Source organism: Antennarius striatus, chromosome 10, assembly GCF_040054535.1.
Source record: "Antennarius striatus isolate MH-2024 chromosome 10, ASM4005453v1, whole genome shotgun sequence".
NCBI lineage: Eukaryota > Metazoa > Chordata > Actinopteri > Lophiiformes > Antennariidae > Antennarius > Antennarius striatus.
The window spans coordinates 1752501-1779715 of NC_090785.1; the positions used below are offsets into that span (position 1 = coordinate 1752501).

The 27215-nt window shown below is 45.9% G+C and overlaps 5 protein-coding genes and 2 long non-coding RNA genes across 9 annotated transcripts in view; 2 read left to right on the forward strand and 5 right to left on the reverse strand.

Moving 5' to 3' along the window:
* Positions 1-1575, reverse strand: part of arl9 (ADP-ribosylation factor-like 9) — a 2885-nt gene extending 1310 nt beyond the window's left edge. Inside the window, exons 1-3 of the mRNA XM_068325632.1 lie at positions 1249-1575; positions 141-318; positions 1-68 (exon numbers count right to left, since the gene is read on the reverse strand). The exon at positions 1-68 is cut by the window's left edge and continues 108 nt beyond it. Coding sequence (XP_068181733.1) covers positions 1-68; positions 141-318; positions 1249-1452 — 450 coding nt within the window. The 5' untranslated portion in view covers positions 1453-1575. The remainder of the gene's footprint in view (positions 69-140; positions 319-1248) is intronic.
* Positions 1576-1957: 382 nt separating this feature from the next.
* Positions 1958-3355, reverse strand: LOC137603049 (snRNA-activating protein complex subunit 1-like). The gene has a single exon (XM_068326234.1). It carries the CDS (start codon positions 3078-3080, stop codon positions 2025-2027), a length of 1056 nt encoding a protein of 351 aa, XP_068182335.1. The 5' UTR covers positions 3081-3355; the 3' UTR covers positions 1958-2024.
* Positions 3356-3606: 251 nt separating this feature from the next.
* srp72 (signal recognition particle 72) lies at positions 3607-8674 on the reverse strand. The gene is made up of 19 exons (XM_068326233.1): positions 8534-8674; positions 7960-8080; positions 7549-7669; positions 7285-7428; positions 6993-7104; positions 6887-6918; positions 6456-6580; positions 6288-6345; positions 6083-6214; positions 5870-5998; positions 5715-5787; positions 5567-5631; positions 5382-5477; positions 5181-5284; positions 5026-5103; positions 4762-4899; positions 4628-4665; positions 4392-4551; positions 3607-4276 (listed from the first exon to the last, which is right to left on the reverse strand). The coding sequence occupies exons 1-19, from the start codon at positions 8631-8633 to the stop codon at positions 4117-4119; spliced, it is 1986 nt and encodes a 661-aa protein (XP_068182334.1). The 5' UTR covers positions 8634-8674; the 3' UTR covers positions 3607-4116.
* Positions 8675-9249: 575 nt separating this feature from the next.
* leprotl1 (leptin receptor overlapping transcript like 1) lies at positions 9250-12847 on the forward strand. Its single transcript, XM_068325938.1, has 4 exons — positions 9250-9382; positions 9965-10040; positions 10776-10962; positions 11120-12847. Exons 1-4 carry the CDS (start codon positions 9367-9369, stop codon positions 11234-11236), a joined length of 396 nt encoding a protein of 131 aa, XP_068182039.1. The 5' UTR covers positions 9250-9366; the 3' UTR covers positions 11237-12847.
* LOC137602864 (uncharacterized) lies at positions 10817-15015 on the reverse strand. Its single transcript, XR_011037208.1, has 5 exons — positions 14882-15015; positions 14362-14577; positions 13595-13953; positions 11030-11214; positions 10817-10954 (listed from the first exon to the last, which is right to left on the reverse strand). It is a non-coding gene; the product is annotated as an uncharacterized lncRNA (long non-coding RNA).
* On the forward strand, positions 13791-23739 carry LOC137602861 (transmembrane and coiled-coil domain-containing protein 5B-like). Of its 3 annotated transcripts, none has more exons than XM_068325937.1 (8): positions 13791-13926; positions 14414-14571; positions 14941-15143; positions 15252-15339; positions 16063-16175; positions 16876-17019; positions 17173-17263; positions 22835-23739. In XM_068325937.1, the coding sequence occupies exons 1-8, from the start codon at positions 13836-13838 to the stop codon at positions 22853-22855; spliced, it is 909 nt and encodes a 302-aa protein (XP_068182038.1). In that variant the 5' UTR covers positions 13791-13835; the 3' UTR covers positions 22856-23739. The 3 variants fall into 3 exon arrangements, with proteins under 3 accessions (XP_068182038.1, XP_068182037.1, XP_068182036.1); XM_068325936.1 differs by lacking the exon at positions 22835-23739 and adding an exon at positions 20067-20691 and having other exon boundaries at positions 17176-17263; XM_068325935.1 differs by lacking the exon at positions 22835-23739 and adding an exon at positions 20067-20686.
* LOC137602865 (uncharacterized) overlaps positions 15032-27215 on the reverse strand; it is a 145756-nt gene continuing 133572 nt past the window's right edge. Inside the window, exon 3 of the long non-coding RNA XR_011037209.1 lies at positions 15032-15165. This is a non-coding gene — a long non-coding RNA (uncharacterized lncRNA). The remainder of the gene's footprint in view (positions 15166-27215) is intronic.

Genomic DNA, 27215 nt, shown 5'->3' on the forward strand with positions numbered 1-27215 from the left:
GAACACCAGCAGGAGAGCCTTGGACATGTACTTCTGCCAGAACGGACGCAGACCCTCCCCACCTCCAACTGGCAGACAGACGGACAAGCTGAGACTCCGAGTCAGCGCTCAGACTCCATTCGCACCAGAATCAGACTCACTCTCTAGGAACTCCAGACGGAGGCCGTCTCTGCTGACGGAGACGGCGTTGAAGCCCTGCGTCGGATGGACGTCCTGCTCTGGGCTGCCGGTGGCCAAACACCCCAACAGGCTGGTCTTACCAGATCCATCCAGACCCAGAACCAGAACCTGAGTCCCTGCTGGCTGGTCGGGCTGGGCCTGAAAGAAACCAATCAGGTTATTAGCACAATTACCCACAAATTAATCAGTAATGATGTCTACAGCATCAGTTGCCTACTCCTACAGCAGTGTAGTGTGAACTGATCCCCTGTAGGGGGCAGTACGGCTGCGTTTGGATGGGTGGTCAGCGTCAATCACATGAGAATAAGACAATTACCATAATGTAGAAGTTGGACAAATTTAGGAAGCTCAGACTCTACAGAGAATATTTCATGCTAGTTCAGGAAAAAAAAAGAGTCACGATCGTGAGAAAAGATGATGAACGGGTGGAGGATCCAATCTGATCCCTGGATTAGAAGCCCTTTCTCTGTGTTGTTTATGTTGTTTTATAGAAGTAAACAATTGTTTTCCAGCATCACTAAAGCTAAAATGTTAGCGTCTAAATCGACAAGCCTCAGAACAAAAACCTGCTTTGTTTTTTTGGCCAATGATTGTTGTTTTTGCTGAAAACAATCACTGTTCTCCAGCTGGAAACCAACCTTTTATGCTGATGACAGAGGAGTATATACGCCTTCTTTTGAGTTTCATTTGTTTATAGAACTTAATTCTGTGGGTTTTGATAATCAGTCAAAACGCTCCAAAAAATGTTGGTCGGGAGTTAATTTATTATTTTATTCAATTATAAAATAAACTTTTATAAACGGATAATATTTACATCTGTATCAAGCTTTTAAAAGTGATTCAGTTCTTTATTAAACCTCATGCCGCTCAGTGGCCTACATTTCCCAGAATGCACCAGCGCTCTGCAGAGAATTCACCTGAACTAGTTTCAGCTCCAAAATCAACAGTTTTAAAAGAACTTAAATCACTTCCGAGTAAAATAATCAACAAATCTGAAGCGCAAAAATAAACTCTAGACGCGATTTAAACATTTTTCGTCCTTTAGTTTTAAAATTTAAACACTTTCACCTCCGATGCTGTCGGAGCTTCAGCGGGGACAGTTTCCACACCCGGTTTCGTTTCCGGTCGGGTTCCATTCTTCTCCTCCTCGGTGACGGAGGAGGAAGAGGAGAATGAAGAAGAGGAGGACGCGGAGTTCCAGATCAGGTACGCGACCCCGGCGGCCGCAGCGACGGAGGCCCCGAGGAGCCCGGCTCCCCTCAGCCCGAACATGGCGCTCCGGTGCCGGTTCTGTTTCTACTGCGGCCCGTCCGGTTCCGACATGGTTCGACTGAAGACTCCGACCTCCTCTTCCTCCGGATCAACAAGTGGATTAGCAGACAGGAAGTTGAGGCCATTTCCGGGCTGCTTTAGTTGCTGTAGTGTCAGCTTCTCACCACCAGGTGGCGACTTCCGGTCACCGCGACCATCCGGTTTTTTAAAATACAGAATTTATAAATGGTTTGGAATTTATCAAATCACACAAAAAGTTTTAATTTCTCCAGCCAATAACATGTTATAATATTATATAATTAAATATTAAAATATATTACACACATTAAAATATTCAGCTTCTTGAAAAGCTGATGAAGTCAAATGATTTTGATGCAATAAAGAATGAAATCAGAACAGAAATAGAAATTTATTAACTTATGAAATTAGTAGTTAAATTTTAATTTCACCTTAACCAAGAACAAAAAAGAAAATCAGGTTAAATCAACATCTCTCTATGAAAAAAAAAACGGATTTAATTTTAAAATGAAGATAATAATTTGTCCTTTGTGGACCTGAAACTCTTTCTGAAGCTACCGGGTAGCTCTGATTCTCCTGGTCGGCGGTTTCTCCTGCGTTTCACTCAGGAGCCAGGTCTTGGTTTTGGGTTCCCTCTCCGTCAGCTGGAGACTCTTCCAGGTCCGAGCTCTGAGAGAAAGAGGTCTCTTCCTCCGTGGAACTGGATCCAGCTCCGGCCCCGAGCTGCACGAGTCCAACGCCTGGGCCGCTCGGTGCCTTCTGGACTTGGACGCCTTCTGGACAGTCTTGAAGCTCTTCAGCTTGATGGAGGACAGGAGCTTGGCTCTGCTGCTGCTGGTCTCGTTTTGCTTCTCATCTTGCTTCTTATCATCTTCATAGTCCTCATCTTTGTGAGATTGACCGAAAGTCTTCCGCTGCCAAACGATGAAGTTGGACGCCACGTCTTTCAGGCGTGAGGATAAGTCTGGTTGGGCCAAGTCAACACTGGACCGGACTCCCGCCGTGGCCTCCTTCAGCTGGTGGTACCGGCTCTCGATGTCGCTCAGCTCCAGCAGGATGTCTGAAGAGACAATCTCCTGGACCGCCGTGGTCCGCCCAAGAAAATCAGCGCACACCAGGTCCTTCTTTGGGTTCCTCTGCTTTTGGAAGCTGAGAAAATGCGGCATGGCGACGTAATTAAAGGCTTTAGCTGCCACCAGCTTGAGATAGATGTAAAGAACGTCATGATGGCCAGAGTCTAAGGAGCTCTTGAGGAACGTCTGAACCGTGGCCCAGTCTCTCAGGGTGAGTCGGATCTGTACCGGTGGAGTGGAAAGCTGACTGTGGTAAAAACCAAACATCAAGTACAAGCCCCCCACTCGGATCTGGTAGCTGTATGGAGGCAGGAAGTACTTCATCGCCGTGGCCAGCGCCACCCTGTTGAATCTTTTCAGCTCACTAACGTGCCAAATGCCCAGAAAGACGTCTGAGAAGCTCATGTCTCTCCAGATGGCGGAGAAGTCCTGGTAGCGGACCGAGTCGGTCTGCTGGAAACGGGCCAGCAGCTCCTCCACGTCCTCCGTCAGAGGATCGTAGAAGAAGTCGGAGTAACAAGGCGCAATTTGAGGCATCCTGAGCGGCAAACGGACGAAACCGACTGAAACAAGGGCTCGGGACCTGACTCAGGGCAGATGGAGGGGAAGTGACAGATGGTCATGCCCACAAGTGGGAGGGGCTTGAGAAAGAAACACCTGCCCAAAGCTGCATTCACTTTACCCAGATTAACACCGTTAACGACGGAACAGATGACGCCTCCTCACGTTTTAAACTAATAACCAATCAGAATTGAGAAATGGAGAACAACTGATGTAAATGAACCGGATCTGGATCGCAAACCAGATTAGAACATGGATGTTCTTATGTCATTTACCAGGAATAAGAGACAGGAAGATGAAATTAAACGACTAAAATTTTTTAGTCTGTCATCCGTTTGAAAAATGAAACTCTTTGGAAGGATTATTAAAATTCTAACTTTATTTTCTCTCTCAAACCGATCTAGGAACCGATCCAGGACCGTCGGTCCAATCCGACGCCGGGACGAAACAGAAGACTTCACACGATGCTGCGAAGAGTTTTATTAAGACTTAAAACAAGTCGCCTGTTGGTTCTGAAACATGCGTGTCAAAATTTTTATTCCAGAATGAAAACTCTTTTGAACTTTTGGACCAAAACAGGAACTGAAAATAAATAATTCTTTATGGTGACATCTTGGCAGCAGGTGAAGAGTAAAGGGACAAAACAGGAAGTGGAGTTCAGGCTGGAGTTTAAACTCTAAAAACTGAACTTCTAGTCACCTTAGAAGCCAGATTACGCTCTAATCTAAATCTGGAAGTGATGGTGGGATTTATCAGACACTTCTTCGAATGGAAGTTGTTGCAATTAAAAAAAAAAAAAAAGTGATTGCATTTTATTAAAGCGATTTACAGATATGTAGAACGATGACGTCAAACAGGAAAACAGAAAATGAGGCACGATTCCGTTTCCTGGACATTTCATGAACGTGGATAATAATCAGTTAAGATTCTCTCTTCTGGACTTAAAAAACAAATTCATGAGGTGAACGACGGGAAAACATTTGGTGTAACGTTGAAATCAAAGCCCCCCCCTCTACCATCCACTTCTGCCCCCTTTCCTCTTCTTCTGTGGTGCTTTTTTGCGCGTGGACCCCGACGCTGCCGGTTTCTGTTGCCGAGGTGGGACCACGTTACCGGATGCGGATCCCGGTCTGGGGGAGTTGGGGGGGCTGCTGGCCATCTTACTGGCATCCCTGGAGCAGAACAGGAACCAATCAGAGGTCGGAAACGTCTACCTGACGTTACTCCACAAGCTCCTCCCCCCCGAGAGAAAATGGGTGGAGCTTCCCCTTCTCCTCGGATACTCACAGCTCAGCCGACGCTCCCACCGTCGCTCCCTGGGTGCCTTTCCCGATCTGCTCCTTCTTCTTGCCCTTCTTCTTGCCCCGGTAGGAGGAGCGCTCCCTCATGGGCAGCCACCTCTCGGGGTCAGGGGTCGCTTTGGGGTCGCAGTTTTTGGGAAGTTTGCCTGATGGGAAAATCAGGAGGAATCATTCCATGTCAGAGACGCTTCTTCTAAACTAACGACGTGACCGACGGCTCACCTTTCTTCTTCTTCCTCTTCTTCTTGATCTCTCCTTGGCTGTAAAGAAATCAGACGCATTAAAGGTGAAACTGAGGCTCCGCCCTCTTGATTCAGCCAGTAAACGATCAAACAAACATCAGGACGCGGGTTTACCCCGGCTCTTTGGGGAGGATTTCTCCTGGGACCTTAGCGGCTTTTCTCCTGACGTAAGTCGCTCCGTGGGAATTCTCCAGCTCGTCCACGTCCACGTTTAACGCCATGGAGTCGGCGGAGGGGAGGTGTTTGCTGAGGCTGGAGGCGACGCTAAGGAGCCGACACGTGTACCCAGGTAGATGTAAACCTCCAGAAACAGGTTATTAGAGATTAAAACGAGTTGATTTTAAAGCGTCAGGAAGGAGAACTTCCGTCGGAGGATACAACTTGGCTTTATCCGTGTCCACCAGGGAATACGCCGAGATGAGCTGTGCCAGCGTGCGGGTGTCGTTGGTGTTCTGCCTGTTTGTGAGAAATATTCAACATCAATATGAGGGGGGGTTGGGCGGGTTAACGCGGCGGCGGCGAGATCGACTCGCCTCCACAGCTGCTCCAGGTCGATGATGGCTTCTTTCTTGCGTCCGTGCCTCAGTTTGTAGTTGGCAGCTTCTCGAACCAGAGCCAGGTGGGCAGGAGATCCGGGCTGTGTGTGTGTGGGGGGGGAGACAGAGGTGATCCCTGATTGGTCGATCGCCTCATGACTTCTCCTATGGGGGGGGGGGGGGGACTGGAACCCTCACCTGCTCGGACTGGTAGTGATCGATGGCCTGTCTGAAGATGTCGATGGCGCTGTCGATGTCCTCCTCGTGCGAATACATGGTGACCAGAGCCGACACCTGGGAGGAGCCACAGACGCGTTACTGAACAGGCCACGCCCACTCCAACCAGAGTGGGCGTGGCCCACTTCCTGCACGCTCGCACTCACCATCCCCGACTTGTGCTTGAACTCTTCGATGGACCGCAGGACGTCGCACGCTTTAGTCACGTGACCTGAAGGACCAACAGCCAATCAGAACTGGATTCAAACGAGATTCTGGAAAACTTCTACTTTTTTCTTTCTTATTAAAAGTTACCTTGAACCAAATACAGCTGTGCCATCGTCATCTTAATGCCCGACGCGCTCTCCAGATGCTGGTCCGAGAATCTCTGGAGGTTTTAAAGAAACTTTTGTCAGCTGGTGTTTCTGGTGGCGTTCTGATGACATCCCTTCCTGCCACGCCCCCTCTACCTGCAGCAGCTCGATGGCCTTCCCGTGCTGCTTCTCCCGGCACAGCTGGGCCACCTGGATGAGGACGGGACGCGGGTGACCCGGGTTCTGAGCCTGAAGACTGGAGGCCAGTTTCCTGCACTGGTCGGCCTGGTGAGGAGGAACGGAAACACGATCAGCGCTGAGGGGCCCCGTTGCCCCCCCTCCAGGGTGGCTGCTCGGGCCCCCACACACCTGGTTGGTGTACATGGCCAGCAGGGCCTTGTTGAGGTCGATGGCCTGCAGCTGCTTCTTCGCCAGCTTGAACTCGACGCCTTCGGCGTTCGTCAGCTTCACTTTCTTCTTGGAGTCGAACACGTTTTGGTCCTAAAGGAGCAGATTTGACATTTTTATTCACTCTGCAACAATTTTTATTCATAACGAAGCCTCACACACCCACCTTGTTGATTGTAATGATGTTGTTGGCGGTCACGGCGAGCAGCCCCACATCTGATGGTCTGCAATGAAGAGAAGACGAGTGTTATGGATTTGTGTCCTGCCTTCAGAGAGTCGACGTGAACCCGAACGCGACGTCAGGCGTGACGCCGACGCCACGAGCCGTCCTCACTTGAGCTTGATGACCTGGTTGTAGAGCTGCAGCGCCTCGTCGCTCCGACCCTGAAGCTGCAGGACGTACGCCATCTGAGAGTGGATGACAGCCAGCTCCGACTCGATGTCCTCCTCCGTCACGTCCTGACAGAAAAGTCAGAGTTACTCTGATCACTCGAGGACGTCAGGCGAGCACAGAGGATAAAAAACAGCTTCATGATTCCTACTTGATCGACTTTTAATTACATTCAAGATTTCTTCCATTATCAGGACCTCAAACCTTTTTCCCTCTGTGTTTTAATGAACACTAAATTCTACAAGATTCATGCAGAAAACTTTTAAATTCAACAGTGAATCTTCGAGTGTATCAAAGTGTTTAAAATTAAAATCTTTGTCAGTGGGTGAGATGAATAATACGTGAAAATTTTAGAAGAACAAAGCAACACTCACAGAATCGTCTGCCAATGAGACTCTGCAGAGCTCTGTGAGAGAAAACCAGCAGTTAAAGGCAAACTACAAATGAAAGGAGCAGAAGGTGGAGCAGAGCGGGACCGACCTTCTCCTTCTCTGAGCTTGTTCAGGGCCTCCGTGAGCTGCCCTCGGCCAATCAGAGCACAGGCGGCGTTGTAACACAGCTCATACGTGGACTCAGGGAGACCAAGATCTTCCTGCAGGCGAAAATAAAGGAAATCAGAAATCAGTTTTTTCCAGTGAAAAACTTTTGTAAAGTTTGAATTTGAACGTTTTCACAGTTGTTTAACTTGCTCTTTAAAAGTCTGTATCAAATCTGGAACTTTAAATGGAACCTGATCCCAAAACATAACATCAGAACAAACTGTTGCGCTCACCAGAGGAGCGTTCTCCCACTGACTCATAGAAGCCACCACAGCAGCCAGGTTGGTCTTCCTCTCCTCCTCGTACTCATCCTGCGAGTTCCTGATCAGATCCGTGTAGACGGACTTACATTCGCCGTAGCGCTCCAGCCTGTACAGCTAGACCAGGAAGAGATTCAGTGCATCGCTGACCAGCAACGACTTGTGACACTAACTTATTCTAACGTGGTGTTGGCACAGAGTTAAGAGCGTTTCAGTGTCTAAATATTCTTGAATTACCACTTGACCGTAGAGCTCCTTCAGTTTGTCCGTTTGTTCAGGAGCCCCTTCAATGGTCTTCAGGGCGCTTTCCACTCTGTTCAGCCGATACTCACAGTACGCCTTCTCAAACACGACCTCACTGAGAACGAAGACAAGAGGTTTCAGTAGGGAGGGAGCGCCAACGACAACACATAACCCGTTAAATTTAGCAAACTAAACAGTTTCATTTACAATGAGGGTATTAAAACTACTCATTCTGACCAGTCAGTCACCCAGTAAACAAAACATCTTCATCTGAAGAACTAATCACCCTGCATGAAAGCGCTGAGTTATGAAACCCATCTGGAGTTGTGTGATGTCACCATTCAAATTTAAGTTTGTAAAGATAGAAATAAACAATTCTAAGCGGATCTTTTCTGTAAAGATTACCTGCTGAGGACTTTTGAATGTGTGTTCATGACGTTGAGAGCCTCTTTGAAGCTGCCGTTCTGTATAAGGCAAACGATTTTACAGTGAAGGGCTGTGACGTCATCCCTGTTTTCATGCAAAACTGTGGAAAGAGACAAGAAGAAGAACAGTCAGCAAACATCCCGTTATTTCTAAAAAAAAGATCACCGACAAGCCCGTTCTGTTGCCAGCTGACTGCATGGTGTTTGGCTGCCCAGTGTGACATGTTAGCCGTCAGGCTAGAGACACGTCACTGCTCAGGGAAACGCGCTTGCGGGATGAAATTTAACTTTATTTATTTACACAAATCCTGCAAACCTAGAATAAAGTTGTAGCTGCATTAATTGATCAGAAAGCAGGAGTAGGCCGGCTTGAAATCTTCTCTGAAGGAGTCTGGATAACTGCTGTTAGCTACATGCTAACCGCCGGTCACACATCTGGTTTAGCTTAGCCGCTGAACTTTGCTAACTGGAGTTTGAATAATAGTCCGTCCGTCTACCGCCTGAAAGCCGTTCTGACTTTGTTCTGTAGCACAACGATAGAAAACAGTTCCTACTTTTCGTCAAGGCTTTCAGGGCTCTGGTGAAATCTCCGTTCTGGCCGCAGCGGTTCACTTCGGTCCACAGCGAAGCGACCGAGACCCCCACGGCCGCCATCTTTGCTGAATGTACGTACAGGTTGGCGGAAGTAGAATTGCATGCACATCCGGTTTAGCTTTACTCGATTTTTAAATTAAAAAGAGTCCTCTTCAGATTACCACCGCTGTATCCGCCGCAGCGAGTTACAGACATTCAAAACAATTTTTTTTCAATAAAAAATATGCGTTTTAATATAAAAACAAACTACTAACATTAAGGCTTAGCAATTAGCGGTGACGCAGCAGATGACGCCTTCATGGAACACAATAAAATCGTGGGAGGAAAATGCAATTAAATCTCACGGTGGCGAACACCGATTTCTCAACTAGGTGATAATTTTTGGAATGACTTGACGGAAACTTAAACCCCAAATATTCTCACTCTATCTGACAAAAACATTTTCAACAAGTTTAAAATAGATCTCAGTTTTTGTAATAATTCTCAGATGATCTATATAATTATGCGTAGTCACTTCATGATTAATTACTGACAGTATGAAATTATACCCAGAGTTCATATTATTTTTTTTTCTAATTTTAAAGGCTGTTCAGCAATCTTGATATTTTAAGACAATGTTGCTCAAAACACTTCTAAAAATGATCTGATTTGGGACCCGTCAATGAGAAATCCCACACTTTCCGACAGTGCCTGAACGCCTCGTCAGAGGTTCGGTCGGACTCGGACACGGCAGCGGAGTAGGGGGCACTATTGTCAACCACCGGGGCTGTGTCGAGCTTTTTGTCCGGGAGAAATGGCTGGGATTAAAGGTAACGGTTTTCCACGTCACGTTTTGTTTGCAGGGACACTAAAAACACGATTCGATTCATGGAACCCTCTCAGAATGTGCCGAGGACAGATGGTTAGCCGTGCCCAGCTAGCCAGCGGTGACGTGCGGGGGTACTTAGGGCCAGTTCAGTCGTTAGTATTAGCCGGTTAGCTTGCATTAGCTGGGCTAAACACAATCTATACATAGTTAGTACAAATTAGTATAAGATAGCCGAAGCTAACTGACAAATTGTAACTAAATAACATCATGTGTTGAATGTGCTTCCTCATTAGCAGTAGGACAGCGTAGTAATCAGCGTGATGCTAAAGCTAGCTGCACCTGCCTCCAGTCATTATAGTCCGAGATGCTCGTTCATTCAATCGCTGATCAATCGATTTAACGCGCAGCCGCTATCGATGCCAGATCAGTGTGTGCGTGGATCGCATCGCTAAAGCAGCTGCTCCACACGTGAAACCAGCTGATTCATCACATGATAGCTGCAGCCCGCAAAAGGGGGGGCTGCAGCGGGGGTGTGGGAATCAGATTCACAGAGATGATGCCCTGTTCTGTCTCCCTCCCCCAGCTCTCATCAGCCTGTCCTTTGGGGGGGCCATCGGCCTCATGTTCCTCATGCTAGGATGTGCTCTCCCCGTGTATGAGTAAGTACCATCAACACACACACACACACACACACACACACACACACACACACACACACACACACACACACACACGTGTGGCGTCTTTTCTGATCTGGATCCAAGTGATTTTGACTGGTTTTGTGGATCCAGAATGTTTACTTTTGAAATGCTGATGGAACATTTGTCAAAGTGAGATGATCAATAATAACAGATTTAAATAAACTAGGATCAAGTCCAAGAAATGTTTTCCAAGATCCAGAATACAGACACACGTAGTAACTAATCGTAAGTCATCTTTAAACCAACCTGCACACGTCTGGAAGTCTCACTGATGCTAATCACAAGACGCTAGTTAGCTAGCTGAGAAGTGGTTCTTTATCCCACAAACAAAGCTCTAATTGGAACAGCCCCCAGTGGCTTGTTTGAGCCCCCGAACCAATCAGATGAGGGCAGTAATCCTGGAACCAGGCCGCTGTGTCACGCAGAGAACAGCTGAAGAAGAGGATCATGATGACAGTAAACAAAGATGGACGGCCTCAAGCTGACGCTGATGGTGTTTAAACTTTGGATCAGTGCTAATAAAAAATCCTGTTAGTGGAGGCTTTTAAATGTATATTTCCTACAGAACGTCTCATCCGATTAGTTTTAGTACGTTGACACGGGTTTATTTTCATTTGCAAACAGTAAACATGATCTCATCCTGTATCATCACATCATAATGGTCTTCATCTCCCTTTCTTCATCTCTGTGCAGCAAGTACTGGCCTCTGTTCCTCCTCTTCTTCTACATCCTGTCTCCCATCCCGTACTGCATCTCTCGGAGGATGGTCGACGACACAGACTCGGCCAGCAACGCCTGCAAAGAGCTGGCCATCTTCCTGACGACGGGCATCGTCATTTCAGCCTTCGGCCTGCCAATCATCTTCGCCAGAGCTGGAATAGTAAGTCAAAGAGTCAAGATTAGGACCTGCAAACTGTCCTGCATTTCTTTAATTCAGTAGAAATTACCTTAAAAACCGATTTTTGGGGCCTGGATCTGCAGCCTGGCAGCAGCCAGTAACATTTGTTGACCTGAATTATTGATGTGTGGCTCCACAGATCTTCTGGGGGGCGTGTGCGCTCGTGCTAACGGGGAACGTAGTCATCTTCGGGACCATCCTGGGCTTCTTCCTGGTCTTTGGCTCCAACGACGACTTCAGTTGGCAGCAGTGGTGAAGAAGGGGGGGGGGCGTTAGTCTGAACTGTTTTTATTAGCGTTACAATGATTCTACTTCTGGTATTACTGTTTGGTTGTTGTTGTTGTTATTTATATGATGACCGCCCATCCATTGAGTCACACTAAACCAGTGCAATACTTTTTTTTAATTTTAATTTTTTATTTTTACTGCCTGCAACAAGTTGAAGGAGACGAGTGGGACGGAAGACGTTGACTCTCAGACTTGTTTTAGTTCCGCTCTGACTTCTTTGTGAGATTGTTTTCATCTGTGAAACTGTGAAAACGATTGTCCAGTTGAATGTAGATTCAATCCGACCAACCAGGCAGGATCGTATCTGTTCGCTGAAGAGGCCTTCCTCTGTCCTGAGATCCACGAGTGTAAAGAAGCAGAAAAACCTCCAGAACACGCTCGCGTTTCTCCGCTCACGAGGAGCAAAAAAAAGGTCGTTTGAGACGTCCTGGTTTTTTTCTTTTGTAGAAGTCTTAGCTTAGTTTCGATATAACGCCGCCGTAACCTGTGAAAGCAAAGACGTGTCGAAGGTCGGAGTGTTTCTGTGAAAAGTAGTTGGCCGTCGTCGCCACCCATTCACGTGTCAAATCCTGTTACACGAAAAATAAGAATCTTTCAGGAAGGTTTTCAGTTTGGTTTAATCATCATGGTGACGTTTCTCATTCTTGGGTCTACGGGCGAGAGGCGGGGTACACCCCAGTCGATACGCCAGCTCCTCGCAGGGTCGTCAAAACTGTTTTTTAAATTCTTTATGAATGGTTCATTTTAAACATGTTCCCTTTAGAACATTAAAAAGTGTTTTTTTTTTTAATTGCAAGACTTCAGCTGCTGCGTGATGTGAACACATTTTTAATGAAAAGTGAACTTTAAATATTCCACAGAATAATTTCCACCATCAGAATAATTGTTCATTATTTAAAACCGCGTGTTAAGGCACTAATGATTAAATTTGTGTAGTTTACAAAATGTAAAAAAAAAACCCCCAGTAATGCCATCGTCGTTTGTTACAATTTCTTAAGTGAATAAATAATGAGTATTTAATTTCCTTGAATAATCAATGAATTAACTAAAGGGGTATCATCATTTTGGCGGCATTAGCATAGCTTAGCATAGGTGGAGACCCTTTTACAGAGTGGATCTTTGTTCCATCAGCCCACAAATAAAGTTAAAATTGAAGGTTGTAAAGTTTGTTACTTTTTTCTGAGACATAACAAACTACTCTTGAGAGGATAAATCTACCGATGGAAACGCCTGACAGACCCAGAATCATGTGACTCCTCTAGAGGTCGTAGGTCAGGCAAAGGCGAAGGCAGCTTTTTACTTTTAAGCGCGTTGAGCTGAATTCCTGAATATGAAACACTACTGATGTAACCGAGTCAAACTGAACGTGGATCTGTCCTGGGGGGGAGGGGGGTCTGTTTCCTCTGTGTGGATGGGTTTCTGTTCAAAGTGAGGAGTTCTGCTCTGTTTTTATTTATTTCATCGGACGCTTCGTGTCGCCGTCCCGACAACATTTTCTATCTAAACCTTTTGTGTTCAAGAGGCAAAGGTCAGCATGTTGGATTTCTTTTTTTTTTAATAAACTCCATTTTTAAACATCCTCTCCTCTTGAATTGTTTATGTCTGACCAGATTCTCCTGATTTATTTCAATTTTATATGAATAATTATGAAGTTAAAACGTCCTATAATGTAGCTGCTAGCAGATCTCACCGGCACACAGATAAATAACAGTAAAGGACTTTAAATGTTCATCTGCTAATCCAGAGGGAATAAAATGGCTTCAGAGAGAGTATTTATAAAAAATTAAGATTGATTAAATTTACTTTTTATACACTTTTTACACACCTTGTTTCTGGAAATTGATCAAGAGCCACTTTTACTTCTACTTTTACTCTCTTGCTTGAATCCAAAGTTTAAAAGTCATATTTACACCAGAGAACCTCCAAAAAATAAAAATTACTTCAAGAAACAGAAAAGTCCACGCATACTGACAGTATTGATCAATAAAAACTCCCAACATCCTGCATTGATAGATGTGATTGATCGGTACATTATCGCCCCCTGCTGGCAAACAGCTGACAGGCAACAAGACGCCACCTCTTCTGGGTGGAGATGATGAACAAGCCTCAACTTCACTGGTATTTATTTTAGTTAGTTTTCAGCAGGATGACAAAATAAAACTATCAGTCAATTATTATGAAACTGAAACATCCAGATTTGGATCCATTCTTGTATAAATATGTTTGATAAAACCACCTGAGGCCAGACATGACGTCACGTCTACGTTAAACTCCCTCCTGGACCACTCGTGGCCTTAGGGGTGATTTTTAACACCTACAATCAGACCTTTAGTTTGTCCACAAACGGGTTCCAGTGTGGTGATGAATCCGGGCGGCGAGCCAATCAGCAGCAAACCTCCTCAGGTCTGAACACACTGGCAGCAGCTGGCCCCGCCCACTCACGGTGACGACGGCCAATTGGATCAACGCTCCAACTCGTCCTGTTTGAGACTCGTGGACAGGAAATCACAGCGTCTGATCGCCCCCAGTGGACCACCAGGGGCAGGAAGGAGCAGACTCACCTGAGCATGAGGAGGTTTTTCAGAGCTCACCGGGACGAGGACTACAGTCAGATCCAGTACCTGACGGCCAAATGCACCCGCCTGGCTCACGACAAAGGTAGGGCCCGAAAGGAGACTTTGACCTCTGAGGTGGGGGGGGGGGGGTTACACAAGAAGGTTTTTACTGGAGGAAATGAGTAGCTAGACTGGGTTTACTATTCGATCCAGGAGTAGTGAGACGTGAACACAAGAAGATACTAAAAAATAAAGGTGTGGACGGTACTGAAGCTTCTAATTCATGCGTTTCAAACACAAGTCTGTGTTTTGAGAAGCTTTATAATAGTTTCAAACCGCTGGTGCCTCATTATTTTGAGATATGAACCAATAAGTCATTAGTTTCAGATTTCCTCCTCATTATTTGGTGGGTTTCCCAGAATCCTTTTCTCTCATCAAACTGGGCCGACAGACGTTGGTATCGGACGTGTCGGCGGCGTTCTGGTTATTTCACGCCGTGAGCAGTAAAAACAAACTATTAACCCTTCGTTAAACCCACCAGCGTTGGTGTGTCGGACCTCACGTCGGGTTTCTGCTCTTCCCGCCCTCAGCGGCGCTCGACAGGGACTTCCTGTTGTCCAGGGAGATGGAGAGGAGGCTGCAGAGCCAACTGGAGGTTGCGACCTCTCGCCTCCAGCATCAGGAGCAGCTGACCCTGGAGCTCAGGAGGACGAGGGATGGACTCCTCTTCAGGATCAACCAACAGCAGGTGAACCTAGAAGGAGGTGACACAGGAAGTCCTGATCGCTTTGATCGATCACATCGTGTTTCACAAATACCATTTCATCTCCGTACTTCTTTAGAAATCAGATGTTTGCGGCTGACTTTTAATCACTGCCCTGCAGGAACAAATGATGGTACTTGTCAGTGATTAGAGGAAAATGCTGACTCATCAGAACGGTTTATTCCATTGTCAGGTTGGGGCTTGTCCCCCCCCCGACGTTCTGTGTAGGTGTGTCTGCCATCCTTTTTACAAAAAGTCATGTGAGGTTAACGTGAGAGCCGTTCTGCACACTTACTTCACTTCCTGTGTGGATGTTGATGTCAGCATCTCAATGTGCCCCCCCACCCCATGCAGGACCTGGTGTCCTGTCTGCAGCGGCGGGTGGTCCTCCTGCTGGAGGCCAGCTCCCGGGACGGGGAGCTGCTGCAGGAAGTCGGCTCGGAGCTGCAGAGTCTGCAGAGCTCCGAGGTGCAGCTGGAGGGCCTGGTGGACGAGCTGCACGCCCAGGCCCATGACAGGACTGTGGCAGAGGAGAGCCTGAGGGCGGAGCTGCACAGGTAGAAAGACTCCGGTTGGTTTCTGGAATAAAGACACAGGATTTAGAAGATGAATCTGGTTTCTCTGTTGGGGAAATCAGTGGAGTTTCTTGTTTTTGTCGCCGACAGGAAGACGGCGGAGCTGCAGGAGCTGCAGAACGTCAACAGGAAGCTGACTGAGGAGCTGAGGGACGCAAACGCCGTCCATCAGAAGGAGGTAAGACAACAGAAACGAACGCACCCTTTGGAATCATATTATAATAACTGATGCATTAATGTGTAATAAAAACAGTTCATATTTAGAGTTGGACTGGTTGTAATTCCTCGTTTGTCCAGCAGATGTCAGGCTCCTTCATTTTATTGGACTCGCATTGAATCTTCCTGAGTTTAAACAGATAAATAATGTCTTTTTAATGGCTTTTTAATAAATGTACAGTATTTGCTGCCAACTCCTCCAGAAATAACGCAGAGCAGCGTCAGCTGGCGTCCAGCTCGTCCAATCAGAAGTAATGGATTAGCGCTCTCGGGCTAGTCCGGGTCAACGCGTCGGAGAGCCGCCTAGAAACGATGAATAACAAGTCGGCTGCTGGATCCACGACAATTAATTTCATGAAACATAAAACCTAAAGGTTAAAATTTATGTACTGTGGCCAAATTTTAAGAACTACCACTAACCCGAAGAACACAGTAACTCAGGTTTTTCTGGCGTTGGGTTTTTATTAATGCCTGTCGAGTCTGGGCATTAGGGAAACATTCCTACACACAGGCGGAATTATTATTTTTTTTTAAATTTACACTTGGCTTCAGAGACTCCCTCCTATACAGACCCAACACACAACCCTCAACCCTCTTCTGAGAGAGAGTTTTGGATGTAGCGTTTGTTTGTTTGTTCTGCATCACTTCCTGTTTGAACAGGAAATGCTCTTCTGTTGTGTTTGAGGTGAAGGAGCTGCAGAGGGAGAACGAGGCGGGTCTGAGGAAGCTGCAGGAGACGGTGGAGCAGTTTGAGTGGCTCTGCCAGCAGCAGCGCTACTGGATGTGTTGCGTCAAGAGGTCGGTATCCACCTGAACTCTGACCCCATCCCAACGACCTCTAACCCTAACCCGATAGAGATGTTCAGAAATGTCCTCTGGGCTTTAAAGATGTCTGAAGTGTCAGATTATCTTAATAAGTGACAGTAAATGTCAATTAAAATATAAACAATTGACAAATTCACACGTCCCTGAAGTACGGAAGCCCTGAAAGGCAAAAATTATAGTAGTTATATTATTTTAAAATGCATATTCTGTGGTTTGAATAAGTGCCTTATTATACTCTAACCAATCCACGATCAAGCTTCAGGCCTAAATTTATTCAATCAATCACTGAAAGCAGTGGGATCAGTGGCACACATCCCCCTCTGGTGGCCCAAAACGAGTATTACACCAGTGTAACCATGACGACTAGCGTAAATGCTGTGATAAAAGCTTTTTTTTTTGCTTGTTTCTAAATCACAGGAGAAAAAAAAATCTTCTAAACAAATTCAGAAAATGGAAAACTACAATTTAATTTTCTAACTCGCCTCAGGCGTCCAATAAGAATCAAACACGGCTGAAAATCAACATGACGTGGAATACGATCATTCACTTCCTCAGCAAACTCAACAAACAGAACAGACCAAAAAAAAACCCCCCATACCAAACAGTCAATATATATAGGGATTGATTATTTGATTATAAATCAATGATGATGAAACCTTCTCTGATCCTTCAGGTTCAAGGTCTGCCTGATGGAGGAGAGGGACGCTCTGCTGAGACACGTCGGCACGCTGGAAAAGAAGGCCGAGAAACCGACGGACGGTTCAGGCAAAACTTGGGACACCCCGTCTCACCTGCAGGACCCCGAACGCCTTGACAGGTGAGATTTGAGATTCACACCAGCGGATGAATCAGAGTGTTCTAGAGTCTCCCCCCACTAAGAAAACTACATTCCAATCCCATCATTTAACGTCTTTTCCACTTTGGTCCAGTGCGATATTAATTTACAACACATCCACTCTTGCCTTTCCAGCAGTAAAGCATCATGGGATGCCGACGCCGAGGCCGACGTGGAGTCTCAGCTGGAGGAATCGAACGCGACGTGTGAGGAGCTCTTTAACCAGGTAGCAGTTTGTTTTATCGCCCAGCTGCCTCACGAGCTCTCCGAGAAGCTCTGAGCCCCAACGCAATGAAATATGTGGGCGGGAGACGTTCGGACCTCAGGAGTGAAATATCGCAGATATACGACAGAGGATCACGATTCATCTACGTATCGCTGACGGGTCCCAGAGGAGACTCTGTGTCAAGTTCGTTCGAGGATTAGAGCGGCGAGACGAGCCAAACTGAAGGGGATCCAAGGGAACAGTTTGGTCCGGTTGAGCCGGTCCGGTCTGTTAGACTAACATATTCATCTTTAAGAGTTCATTAACACTGTTGATGGGTTTGTATTTGAACCATACCAATCCTTCTTGTTCTAGAAAAGTCCTTAGAAACGTCCAAAGACTCAAGGACAGACTCGAGGGCAAAACTGAAAGCTAGGTTACATCAAAATAGGAAGAACATCTGATTTCCATTAAATTCTCATACATAAAGATCATCTAGAAGGTAATAATCACTGAATAATTCCACTCATATTTCTCCAAAACTGTAACATTCTAAACATTCAAACAAAAATATTCATTAAATCCTCAAACCAGACAATGTTGAACATTTTTTCTGCTCTTGGGACGAAAACAAAGATCAAACACCCAAAGCTTTGTGGATTCCTTTCCTTTCCATCGTCTAATGGAATACTCTCTCGGGTCATCTTCCGAACCCCGTTGAACCTTCTACATTAAGTCATTTCTGGAGCAAAGACGAGCACGGATTTAAAGACTTCACGGACACCGAAGACTCCTTTGTTTTTGTCTTCAAGGTTTATCGAAACGCTTCGCGCAATCATCGGTTAACCGCCGAGTATCCAGGGAGGATGACGCAACCCCGACTGGATGTGGCGGGAAGCATTAAAGCAGCTATTGGTGATATAAATACCAATAATATTTCCAGGACGACCGGTCCAGCATGAGGACAAATCGGATGCTCTGGCTCCGGTTGGAGGAGACGGTGCGTTCCCAGATCCCAGCAGGGAGGAGAACGCCGCCAAATGGACGCAAACAAGACAAGAGGGAAGAATCTGGTCCAGTTTTATGATCTGAAAAGAGCTGAACTCAACACCAAACGGGTTTGAGGAGGGTCGTGTGATGTCTTTATGTTCTAATGAGGGAACATGCTGACATGAAGCTGCATTAGTTCATCTTTCGAGGGTGATGCTGGCTCTGATTTTGGACCTTGTACCTTTGGGAATCTCTGGATCACAAATGAATGCAAACCCCCCCCCCCATGATCCTGCAGTTCCGCCAAAACGTTCATAAAACCAACACTTCACTGCAGTCTAATCACGTTTTTCTGTGTGAATGCTTTAAAAAAAGAGGTTTGAGAAACAAAACCGAACAAAACGTCCCCTGAAGAACTTCCTCCAGGATGCGTCCACAAATCCCTGACACGTCATCTTCCCGGAGAATCCCAAATGTTCTCGCTTTGGGGTCTCATTAAACGTTCTCACATCATCAGGAGGAACACGTCCCGTCTTTAAACACCAAAGCCTTGAGTGACCGCGATGGTTTCTCGGTACCGGAGTCACATCAGGTCTCCTTTTGAATGACTTCCTCCCCAACCACCCGGATCCTCTCTGACTAATCCCAACTGGAGGGGGGGGGAATCGCCTCTGTGCTCCATCCCTTCACCTCTTTGGATAATTACCCTGATCGAGCGCAGATGATGTTTTTTTTCTGCAGAGCTGACAAAGGGAGGAGGATCGGGATCGCAGGAAACTACGATGATAAAACACGTCTCCGGTTTGGATGTGGTTTACATGAACTGTGGCTTCAACAGTCCTGGTGGCTGAAGCAATAAAAACAATAGTCTTTGGATGAAAACAGAGACGAGGAGTGAGATCCAAGTTAACAACAGGGGCTGGAAGTCAGAGCAGAGATCTGGATCTGGGATCGGTTCAGTTTGTTTTCTGCAAACTGCCGCTCCTGTAGGTTGATGATGTCACCCCAAACCCACACCTTCATCCAGAGGACTCTATTAGGGACTGTAGATTTTAAAGTCTGTGGTTTTGCTTCAACAGTCAATCAAAATATCACTAAAGTTACGACATGATGTGGCGTTCAAATGGCAGGAGCGTCGGGCTGCACCTGCAGAGGGAAAGGGAACATGCTTTTATTTTGGTAAAGTTCCCAACAAGAGCCAACATTAGCACTCAGATGAAACCAGGTTCTGGTGAAGACGATGTAAACCAAGGGTGTCAAACTGGTTTCCATCGAGGGCCACACATCAGCATACTTATTCAAGTCCCAAACATTATATTTTTAATTTGTCAGGTTATTAAACCCACAGAACTCCATCAATCAAGGATCAAACTATCAATCAATAAAGAAAAATAACATCAGACACAAGTTAGGACATTAACTTTGTTCACAACGTTTTTATCAGAGTTAAAATGGGCTGAATTACTGCATTGTGGGAAATGTAGTTTTGGTCAACGCACACAAAGTACACCTATTTATTTTTAGACAATCTGACCTTTTATGCTCTTGCGGGCCACATAAAATGATGTGGAGGGCCACATTTGGCCCCCGGGCCTTGAGTTTGACGCATGTGATGTAAAGGGTGTATATCTTAACACCAAGTGTGATTTTGGAACCAGATCCATCATTTCTAACATCTACTTAAAATGTTCTTCATCATCGCAGCTTTACTTTGTAAAACCTCTTCACGTCCCAGATCCATCCTGACTGGACCAGGTTCTTCTCTTATTTCCTGTCTTTTACAAGCTGAATATTTGTTACCATCTTCACCTGCGTTTTATTTTGGTATCCTCAGGCAGGAAGCTCCATGAAGGGACGCCAAAAGCCTCCTTGATCCCGGACTCGTCTTCCTCCCCCTCGTACCTTCTGGGAACCGGAGCTTCTGATCTTTTGATGTTTGTGGAAAGCTTCCAGGAACGAAAACCGGGATTGTAAACCACAGCATCACCAGCGCTCTTCCGTTCTGCCTTTCAAAGAACCCGCCTCCATGATAAATGACTGAATAAACAGCGTTTGCTCCCGTTCTGTCTTCTCTTTGACACATGTGCATCACATGTTCCTCAAGTTCCTGTAATTCCGACGTCGTAATCATCAGTCAGCAGAGCAGCACCACCTGAGAACGTTTCCCGTTTGTTGTTCAGCCACAGCAGCTGGTCTGCAGAAGAAACAACAAACGTGTTGTTTACACCAAAAAGACCCCCCCAATGAAGAATCCGGGCTTTCGTTCCTCAGAGAGCATCTAAACTGTGCATTAGCTCAGACTAATGGTGGCGACTCATCTTGTGTGAAGATGCTGGAATGAGTCATTTACTGACACGTTCTGGTAAACTTCATTGTTTACCAGAACGTGTTTCTGACCCGATATAAAAACAACATCGTGTTCATCTTGAACATAAAGGCCAAACACTCACCGTTAAAACGTTTCATCTGCTTCGCTTTGGTTGGAAAGGCAGCTGCTGATTTCTGACTTCCAAAGAAACTCGAAGCGTGACTCATTTTTTGCGGTCGGGTCAGGAACAGATTGAGGTTTTCATTAAACTGATGATTGACACGTTTTTAGCTTGAAGTAAATGTTCAAACAAAGTTTGAGTACCATTAGCAAACACCAGGGGGCGCAATCTGTGCTTTTCCACTACACATGATGACCGAGTCATGTTGGACTAGGGGACCAGGGCGATTACGGTAACGTAGTCTCGGTTAAAGTTCTTATTTTTGGGCGCCTTCGCTTCCCATCCAAACATCTCGATACTCGACGTTTCTCCTTCCTGGCGCTGCAGGAACACATATGGCAAGTGTGAAGTCATCGGACGAACAGTCGAGGAGACAATCGAAGGACGGACAGACATTCCTTTGGCGCTAGTTGGATAAATATTGAGCAAAACCACAACCTCTTTCCTAACCTCAATCAAAAGTTTTAATCCCGAGAGCGGATGGATGCAGGATGCAAACTCCGGTGTCGGGTTTCCAACTCTTGTACCTGTTTTATGCATCGGATTATACACGTCATTAACTAGATGGACTTATTTAGCATAAAAAAACTCTTTCCATTCCCTTTGTGTCCGTTTTCTGATGGAAGGGGTTTAGTTCAGGATCTTTTTCCTCTTTCCAGACACTGAACTTCGTGAACCTTCCCTGTGTGTTAATTAACCCTTCCTGTTTGGATGGTTGGAGATTGGTCACCTTGTTTTGTTTGTTTAAACCCTTCCGATTGGGTCGCCAAACAAACCCGTTGGGGCGGTAAGGGTTTAAAACGGTTTAATGGGTCATGAAGGCGCTCTTATGTAACGTTCCGATGCTTTGTCCTTCGACAGACGAGTCCTAACAGAGTCCGACCTGAATGAGCTGAGGTGTAGTCGGAGATTAATAAGGTGCGGGGGCGGCTGGAAACAGGTCGTGTTTGCGCAAAATAAACAGTTTCCACTTCGAGCGAGACGCAGACGTTCTAAGGTGCAGCAGGAATCCGACATTTCCGTCCCGGCCTCGTCACGGCCAGGGAAAACACATTAGAGATATTTAACACAGGGATAGAACCCTTTAAAGCCGAGACTTGTTAAAACGGAGACTCGTATTTGCACGTCTGTGCACTTGCTTGCGCAAACATGGATTATGGGGCACAAGTATGAGCTGTGGGCAGCTTATTTGGATTATAGAAAAGTTTGGAAAAGGCGGAGGTATCGTGAATAGAGAGTGCTCATTAAACATTTACGAGAGCTGGAGTCCATTTCCAGAACAAAATGCCAACATGTTCGCTGTTTGCGTTTCGGGGCTTAAAAGAAAAGACAAAATGTTAGTGAAACACGGAGTCATGTCGTATTCGCTCCTCCTGGGGATGAGACTTCAACCAGGCCGAGTCGGGACTTGTTTACCTCCGTGTCCTTTCTGTATTCTGCTGTTTGGCTTCATCAGATTGATTACTATGAATGTTTTTGGTGCGTTTTCCCTCCCCTCCCCGAGGAAGAGGCAAACTGCTCGGCCGCAAACTAATGTAAAACAGAATGGGATGATGTGGTTTCGCCCCTGACACTGTTTGGATGGGTGTGTAAATGTTTAGGAGAGGCGTGAGTAAACACACACAAGGGTTAGGTGTCAGAGGACTCGTTCGGATTCGGGGGCTGCTAACGCTAACGTGCTAGGAACCTAGCGATACCAAGCTGCGCCGTTAAGAAACATTTCAATCACGCGTGTTGGAATCTGTGGCGTAAACACAACCGTGCTCCTGGCAGCGCGTCGAGGACTGCGCTCAGGCTCGACGCCGAAGCCAAAGTTCCACAGAGCATGTTCAGAAAATTAGTCCGACGACCGCAGAGACATCTTAACATTTCATTAGAGAAACAAACAAAGGGTTCATTTGCAAAAACAACTTTATTTCTCTGAATCTTTTTTCTTGTTTTTGCTTCGAGAGAATATTAAACCGTTGTTTATTCATTCCCAACTTCGCCAACGTAAAGGCAGCCTGGAATACCGGGAGTCTTCTCAGAAATGACTCCTCGTACAAGTTCTTTGTGTTCTCTGGATGATGAATTGAGTATTGATGAACTCGGTTCTCTGGTCTCGGTTATCCAGGTCATGGCGGATCCTGTCTGAGTCAAGTCGACCGGACTTGGAGAGGTCTCGCTTCCCGTCCAAGTCAATCTGGTGGGAGTTACCTCGATTAATGTGTTGAAGAAATGTTTCACAAAAGGTCCAAAAGACAAAATAAAAACAAGAAAATGTTTTCCTGCCATGACTCAGTATGTGTGTTGTTATTTTCATGGACTCCTTCCACCTTCTTCTTCTTCCTCTAATCTTCATGCTGTTTATGAAAACTCTTCGTCTGTCGGTCCAGGAAAACATTTCTTGGAGTTTTTTGGAGGAAAACAACGACTACGGAGGTGATTTATTTTAAAAATGTGAAAGAAAACCAGCGTAACACGCCTTCACACAGCTGCTACGACACACACCTTAGTGGACACCCCTTAAAACGCGTTGGATCCAGTTGTTTGTTGCTGTAACATCAGCAGGACTGTTTCTGTGTTGAGTTCAGGGACTCGAACATGTGAACCCATCTCAGACGGGAAACGAGCTAACGCCTTTAGCTTATTGGCTGGATTGAAGGTGTAAAACAAGCTCATTTAAAAGCGATCTGGGTTCTCAGAGACTCCTAGGGGTCAAGTAAGGTTTAAGTCCCCATCCTCATCAGGAGAACGACGAAGCTCCACCAAAGTGAATCACAACGGAGGAGCAGATGATTAGATTTCAAATTCAGACGCGGCCGTTTCTTTCGGGGGGCCTTTAAGGTCGCTAACGACTCGCTGCCACGAAGCCTCGCTTTTGTTTACACGAGATCGGTTCTCCGCGCTCAGGAGATGATTGATGCGAGCGACATCTGAGAGGGTTCGACTTCTCATTCTTCACTGAGGTCTATTGGCTGGTCTTCACTCCTTTAAGGAGCGTTTATGGGATTGGACTTGGGTTTAGTTTAAGGTAAATGTTGCGGTTTTTGCATGTGGAGCTGCGAGGAAAACGGTTTGAGGTTCTTGGGGGTGGGGGTGGGGGTGGGGGACGCCTGCAGACGTTCCCAGCTGCTCCCGGAGCTGCATGGGAGCGATTCATAGCTTGACAGTGACGAGATGTCGACACGCCGTTGACCCCTAGTTGGCATGCGAACGCAGCTTATTTTACAGCTCACGGGGTGACGGGAGGGTAACTGTGTGTGTGTGTGTGGCGAAGGCGATGAGCCCCAGACGGCGGCCTCTGCCTCCCAGAATGCCGAGCGCACAGGTGAAGCACAGCGACAAGGTCGTTCCAGCATCGGCCAGCTGGGAAGGAAAGCCTCCCTTTACTGGTGTATGAATCCTGATATCAACGGCCTGGAAGACAGATGTGTTTTATGTTGGGAAATATACTTTCCAGTCTATGGAGTGTTTACACTGGCAAGGCCTTCTGACTGATATTATGGTGGCCGTTTCTCATTGTTATTAGATTGTCAATTCTGCCAGTGTTCTTGCAAAATTTTGATAAATCGCCGTAAAGGAGATTTCCAGGATGACCAGATGGATGGATGGAACCGAGGGCTGTAACGTTAATTTTTCATGATCTCATTCGTGGAGCGGTGATGTCGATGACGGGACACAGAAAGAAACGTCCAGTTGAAAAAAAAACAAAACACGGATATAAATTATGAAAAGGAAGGTGAAAGCTTAACTGTTGGGTTCACATCACAGATCGCAGAGATTCGACCTCATTCACCTCCAGGGCTTCTGGAAAAGAGAAGAAGTTCAGGTCTCTGAAGTTTGAGATAAATCCGTCTTGTTGCTGTTTGTGTTGTAAAAGGTTTAAAGGTATTCTGTCAGCTTTAATAGTTTAAGAGTTTCTTTAAGGGTAACTCTCTAACGCTACGGACATTTTCCGGTGTTGTGAGTTCCAGAGATGCTTCTCTCAGAGTTTGTGATGCTGCAACTTTTCCCTCTTTCTCTGATTCTACATCCTCTGTTCCTTAACTGGATCAGTCGTCATGACGATAAATTCCATGATTAGAAGCCGGATTTTCACTGACAAGCTCCTCTAGACTGTCCCCTAACCCTGCCCATTGAGAAACGTAATTGATGTCGATTGATGTCAATGGCATCCAGTGGATTAAAGTGATATCAATAAGCAAAAAACTGATTTAAGTTCCAAATTTGTTTCTCTTGATGCTTTATGAGCATTAAAAACTGTAAATAAGTCACTTTTAGGGGCACTTCTGAGCTGCGTTTTGTTTATTCTGACAGCTAGGCTAGCTTTCCTCTACTTTCCAGTGTTCACGTCTTGCTAAGATGCCTGTGTAGGTTCTCAGTTATCCTGGGCATGGTTATTTAAAGCTGTTTAAATTCGTTGGACTTCAAGAACGTTTCTTGAAGACATTTCAAATCTCATCCAAGAGGCTTCTTCAGTTCTTGTCAGTTCTAGTCCTAAAACTGAAGAAGCCTCTTGGACGAGAGGTGAAACGTCTTCAAGAAACCAACGGATTGACTTAAACAGCTTTGGATGTGTCTAGCCTAGCTAACTAGGAAGCAGAGCACATGCCATCTACAGATGTTTCTCTAACTCGGCTGGCAAGGCCAGTCCACACAGCTTCATCCAAACATTTCAGTAGTCTTTGTGCAATTAGGAAAAGTGTATTAGGAGAATAAAAATCCTGGATGTGCCTCTTTGTCTGCCGTCAAAACGTAATCGTCTCTTTGCCTCATTCTTTCAAAAAGTCTCATGGAAATCTGTCCGGTAGTTTTGGCGTTCCGCTGCCAACCATCTAATGCGTCCTGTGTTGTCGGTTGTCGCACGGCTTTAAGGAAAATGAAAGCGATCCAGTTGATTTTGCGACAGTGGCGCCAACAAAAACAGCACTTAAACAACGGATGAAGTGGGAAAAGTTTCTGTTTCCAATTTAAATAACCGAGATCTGGTGTCTTTGTTGTTGACAGGCCGATTGCTGCTACGTTTGGAGACTTTTTTTTTTAAGCTAATGTCACTGTTTAAATGTTAACGTAACACCAGCAACACGCGAGGCCCTGCTGCTGGCACCAATTTGGCGAACAAGGTGCACCAGGCTGTAAACATTTCCTCCTATAGCTACATCTGCAATCTATTTCCCCTCAGACCTGAAATGCCTTTTGTGTGGCGCAGGGGTTGTTTTTGAGTTTTCCTCTCTTCACCTCTTCTTTTTCAAACATCCTTTTATTTTCTTGGCACCACAGAAAACAATAAGGAAAGAGGTCTGTGAGGGATTCTGGGGGGAATGTCGGAGGTTTGAAGTCAGATTTGGATAGTGAAGGACAGATGTCTTTCTTTGACGTTTCTCTGTTTTGAGCATTAAAACATCTTACGGAGCTACTGGGGGGTAAAATCGAGTCCGTGCTCTTTAGATCAGGATACTCTTCCTCGGCACGATGAAAGATAGCGGCAGGACATTAAAAAAAAGTCAGACGGCTATCTCCCGGGCTCACGTGTCCTGAACCAGAATCTTCTGTCCAACTGGGTTTAACATGTTCCCTCTGTTTTTCGTAAATTGCTAAATCCACTCTCACACCATTGGATAGATTGACTATCTTCACTTCTGGGACATAAAACAGGATTCTCATGGAGTCCCATGAAATGAACCGTTCAGCCCCAAATCATCATCAAATCAAGATGATTCAGATGGAAAATTAGGTTTTCTTTATCTCCCAGCCCACAAAAGAGGTTTTCAGTATCCTTCCAAGGTGAATTTCATTGCATTCATTAGCCTAGCCAGAGCTAGGCTAGCTTTTCGCGCTGTTTGGGCTAAGCTAAGCTGGCATGAACTTCACGGTCATAATAGTGACACGGATTTTATTTTCCGGCATGGCAGGAAAGTGAGAAAGCATATTTTCCAGTGGTTAAATTATATTTTAGGGCTAAAACATGGGCTGCAGACTGTTGCATTATGGGTAATTAGGCTAGTGAGTGTCGTCAGGTCTGTTAAGAGCGAGGCAGTCAATCCTGGAGGTGTTTCATTATCCCAGTTTAACCTGCGGGGGCTTTTTGGGAGGGGGGGGGGGGGGGGGGGTTGTGTAACTTTTGTTTTTCTACCATAGAGGAAATAATTTCATGATGAGTAAAAACAGGTACGACGTGTCTCCTGACGTCTTCACGAAAGAATAAACAGGGAGTGTGTGTGTGTGTGTGTGTGTGTGTTATGTAAAGAATCGGCGTTAATGGAGGTGGCTTCACGTTTGAGCGACTACAGAACAAATCTGGAACCAATAATTTCACCTTCCTGCTCACGCTGAGACGAACACGAGGAAACACATCAGCGGTCGGTGAAAACGGGTCTGCAGCTTCTTCACGTCTCCCTCCCTTCGTCTGCTCATAACGCTGCTGCACAAACACAAATAACTATCATTCAATCTGCTGTGATTTGATGCTGGAGTGGATTCTTGCTCGACATTTTTTGGGATCCTTCACAACC

Coding starts and splice junctions, on each gene's coding strand:
- LOC137603049 (XM_068326234.1), bottom strand. CDS start 3,080: ATGCCTCAAATTGCGCCTTGTTACTCCGACTTCTTCTACGATCCTCTG.
- srp72 (XM_068326233.1), bottom strand. CDS start 8,633: ATGGCGGCCGTGGGGGTCTCGGTCGCTTCGCTGTGGACCGAAGTGAAC. Junction 6,346..6,455: donor AACCAGGTCATCAAGCTCAA/GTGAGGACGGCT, acceptor TCTTCATTGCAG/ACCATCAGATGTGGGGCTGC. Junction 5,788..5,869: donor AGGCCATCGAGCTGCTGCAG/GTAGAGGGGGCG, acceptor TAAAACCTCCAG/AGATTCTCGGACCAGCATCT.
- leprotl1 (XM_068325938.1), top strand. Junction 10,041..10,775: donor TGTGCTCTCCCCGTGTATGA/GTAAGTACCATC, acceptor ATCTCTGTGCAG/CAAGTACTGGCCTCTGTTCC. Junction 10,963..11,119: donor TCTTCGCCAGAGCTGGAATA/GTAAGTCAAAGA, acceptor GTGGCTCCACAG/ATCTTCTGGGGGGCGTGTGC.
- LOC137602861 (XM_068325935.1), top strand. CDS start 13,836: ATGAGGAGGTTTTTCAGAGCTCACCGGGACGAGGACTACAGTCAGATC. Junction 17,020..17,172: donor GACCCCGAACGCCTTGACAG/GTGAGATTTGAG, acceptor TTGCCTTTCCAG/CAGTAAAGCATCATGGGATG. Junction 17,264..20,066: donor GTGAGGAGCTCTTTAACCAG/GTAGCAGTTTGT, acceptor TGGTATCCTCAG/GCAGGAAGCTCCATGAAGGG.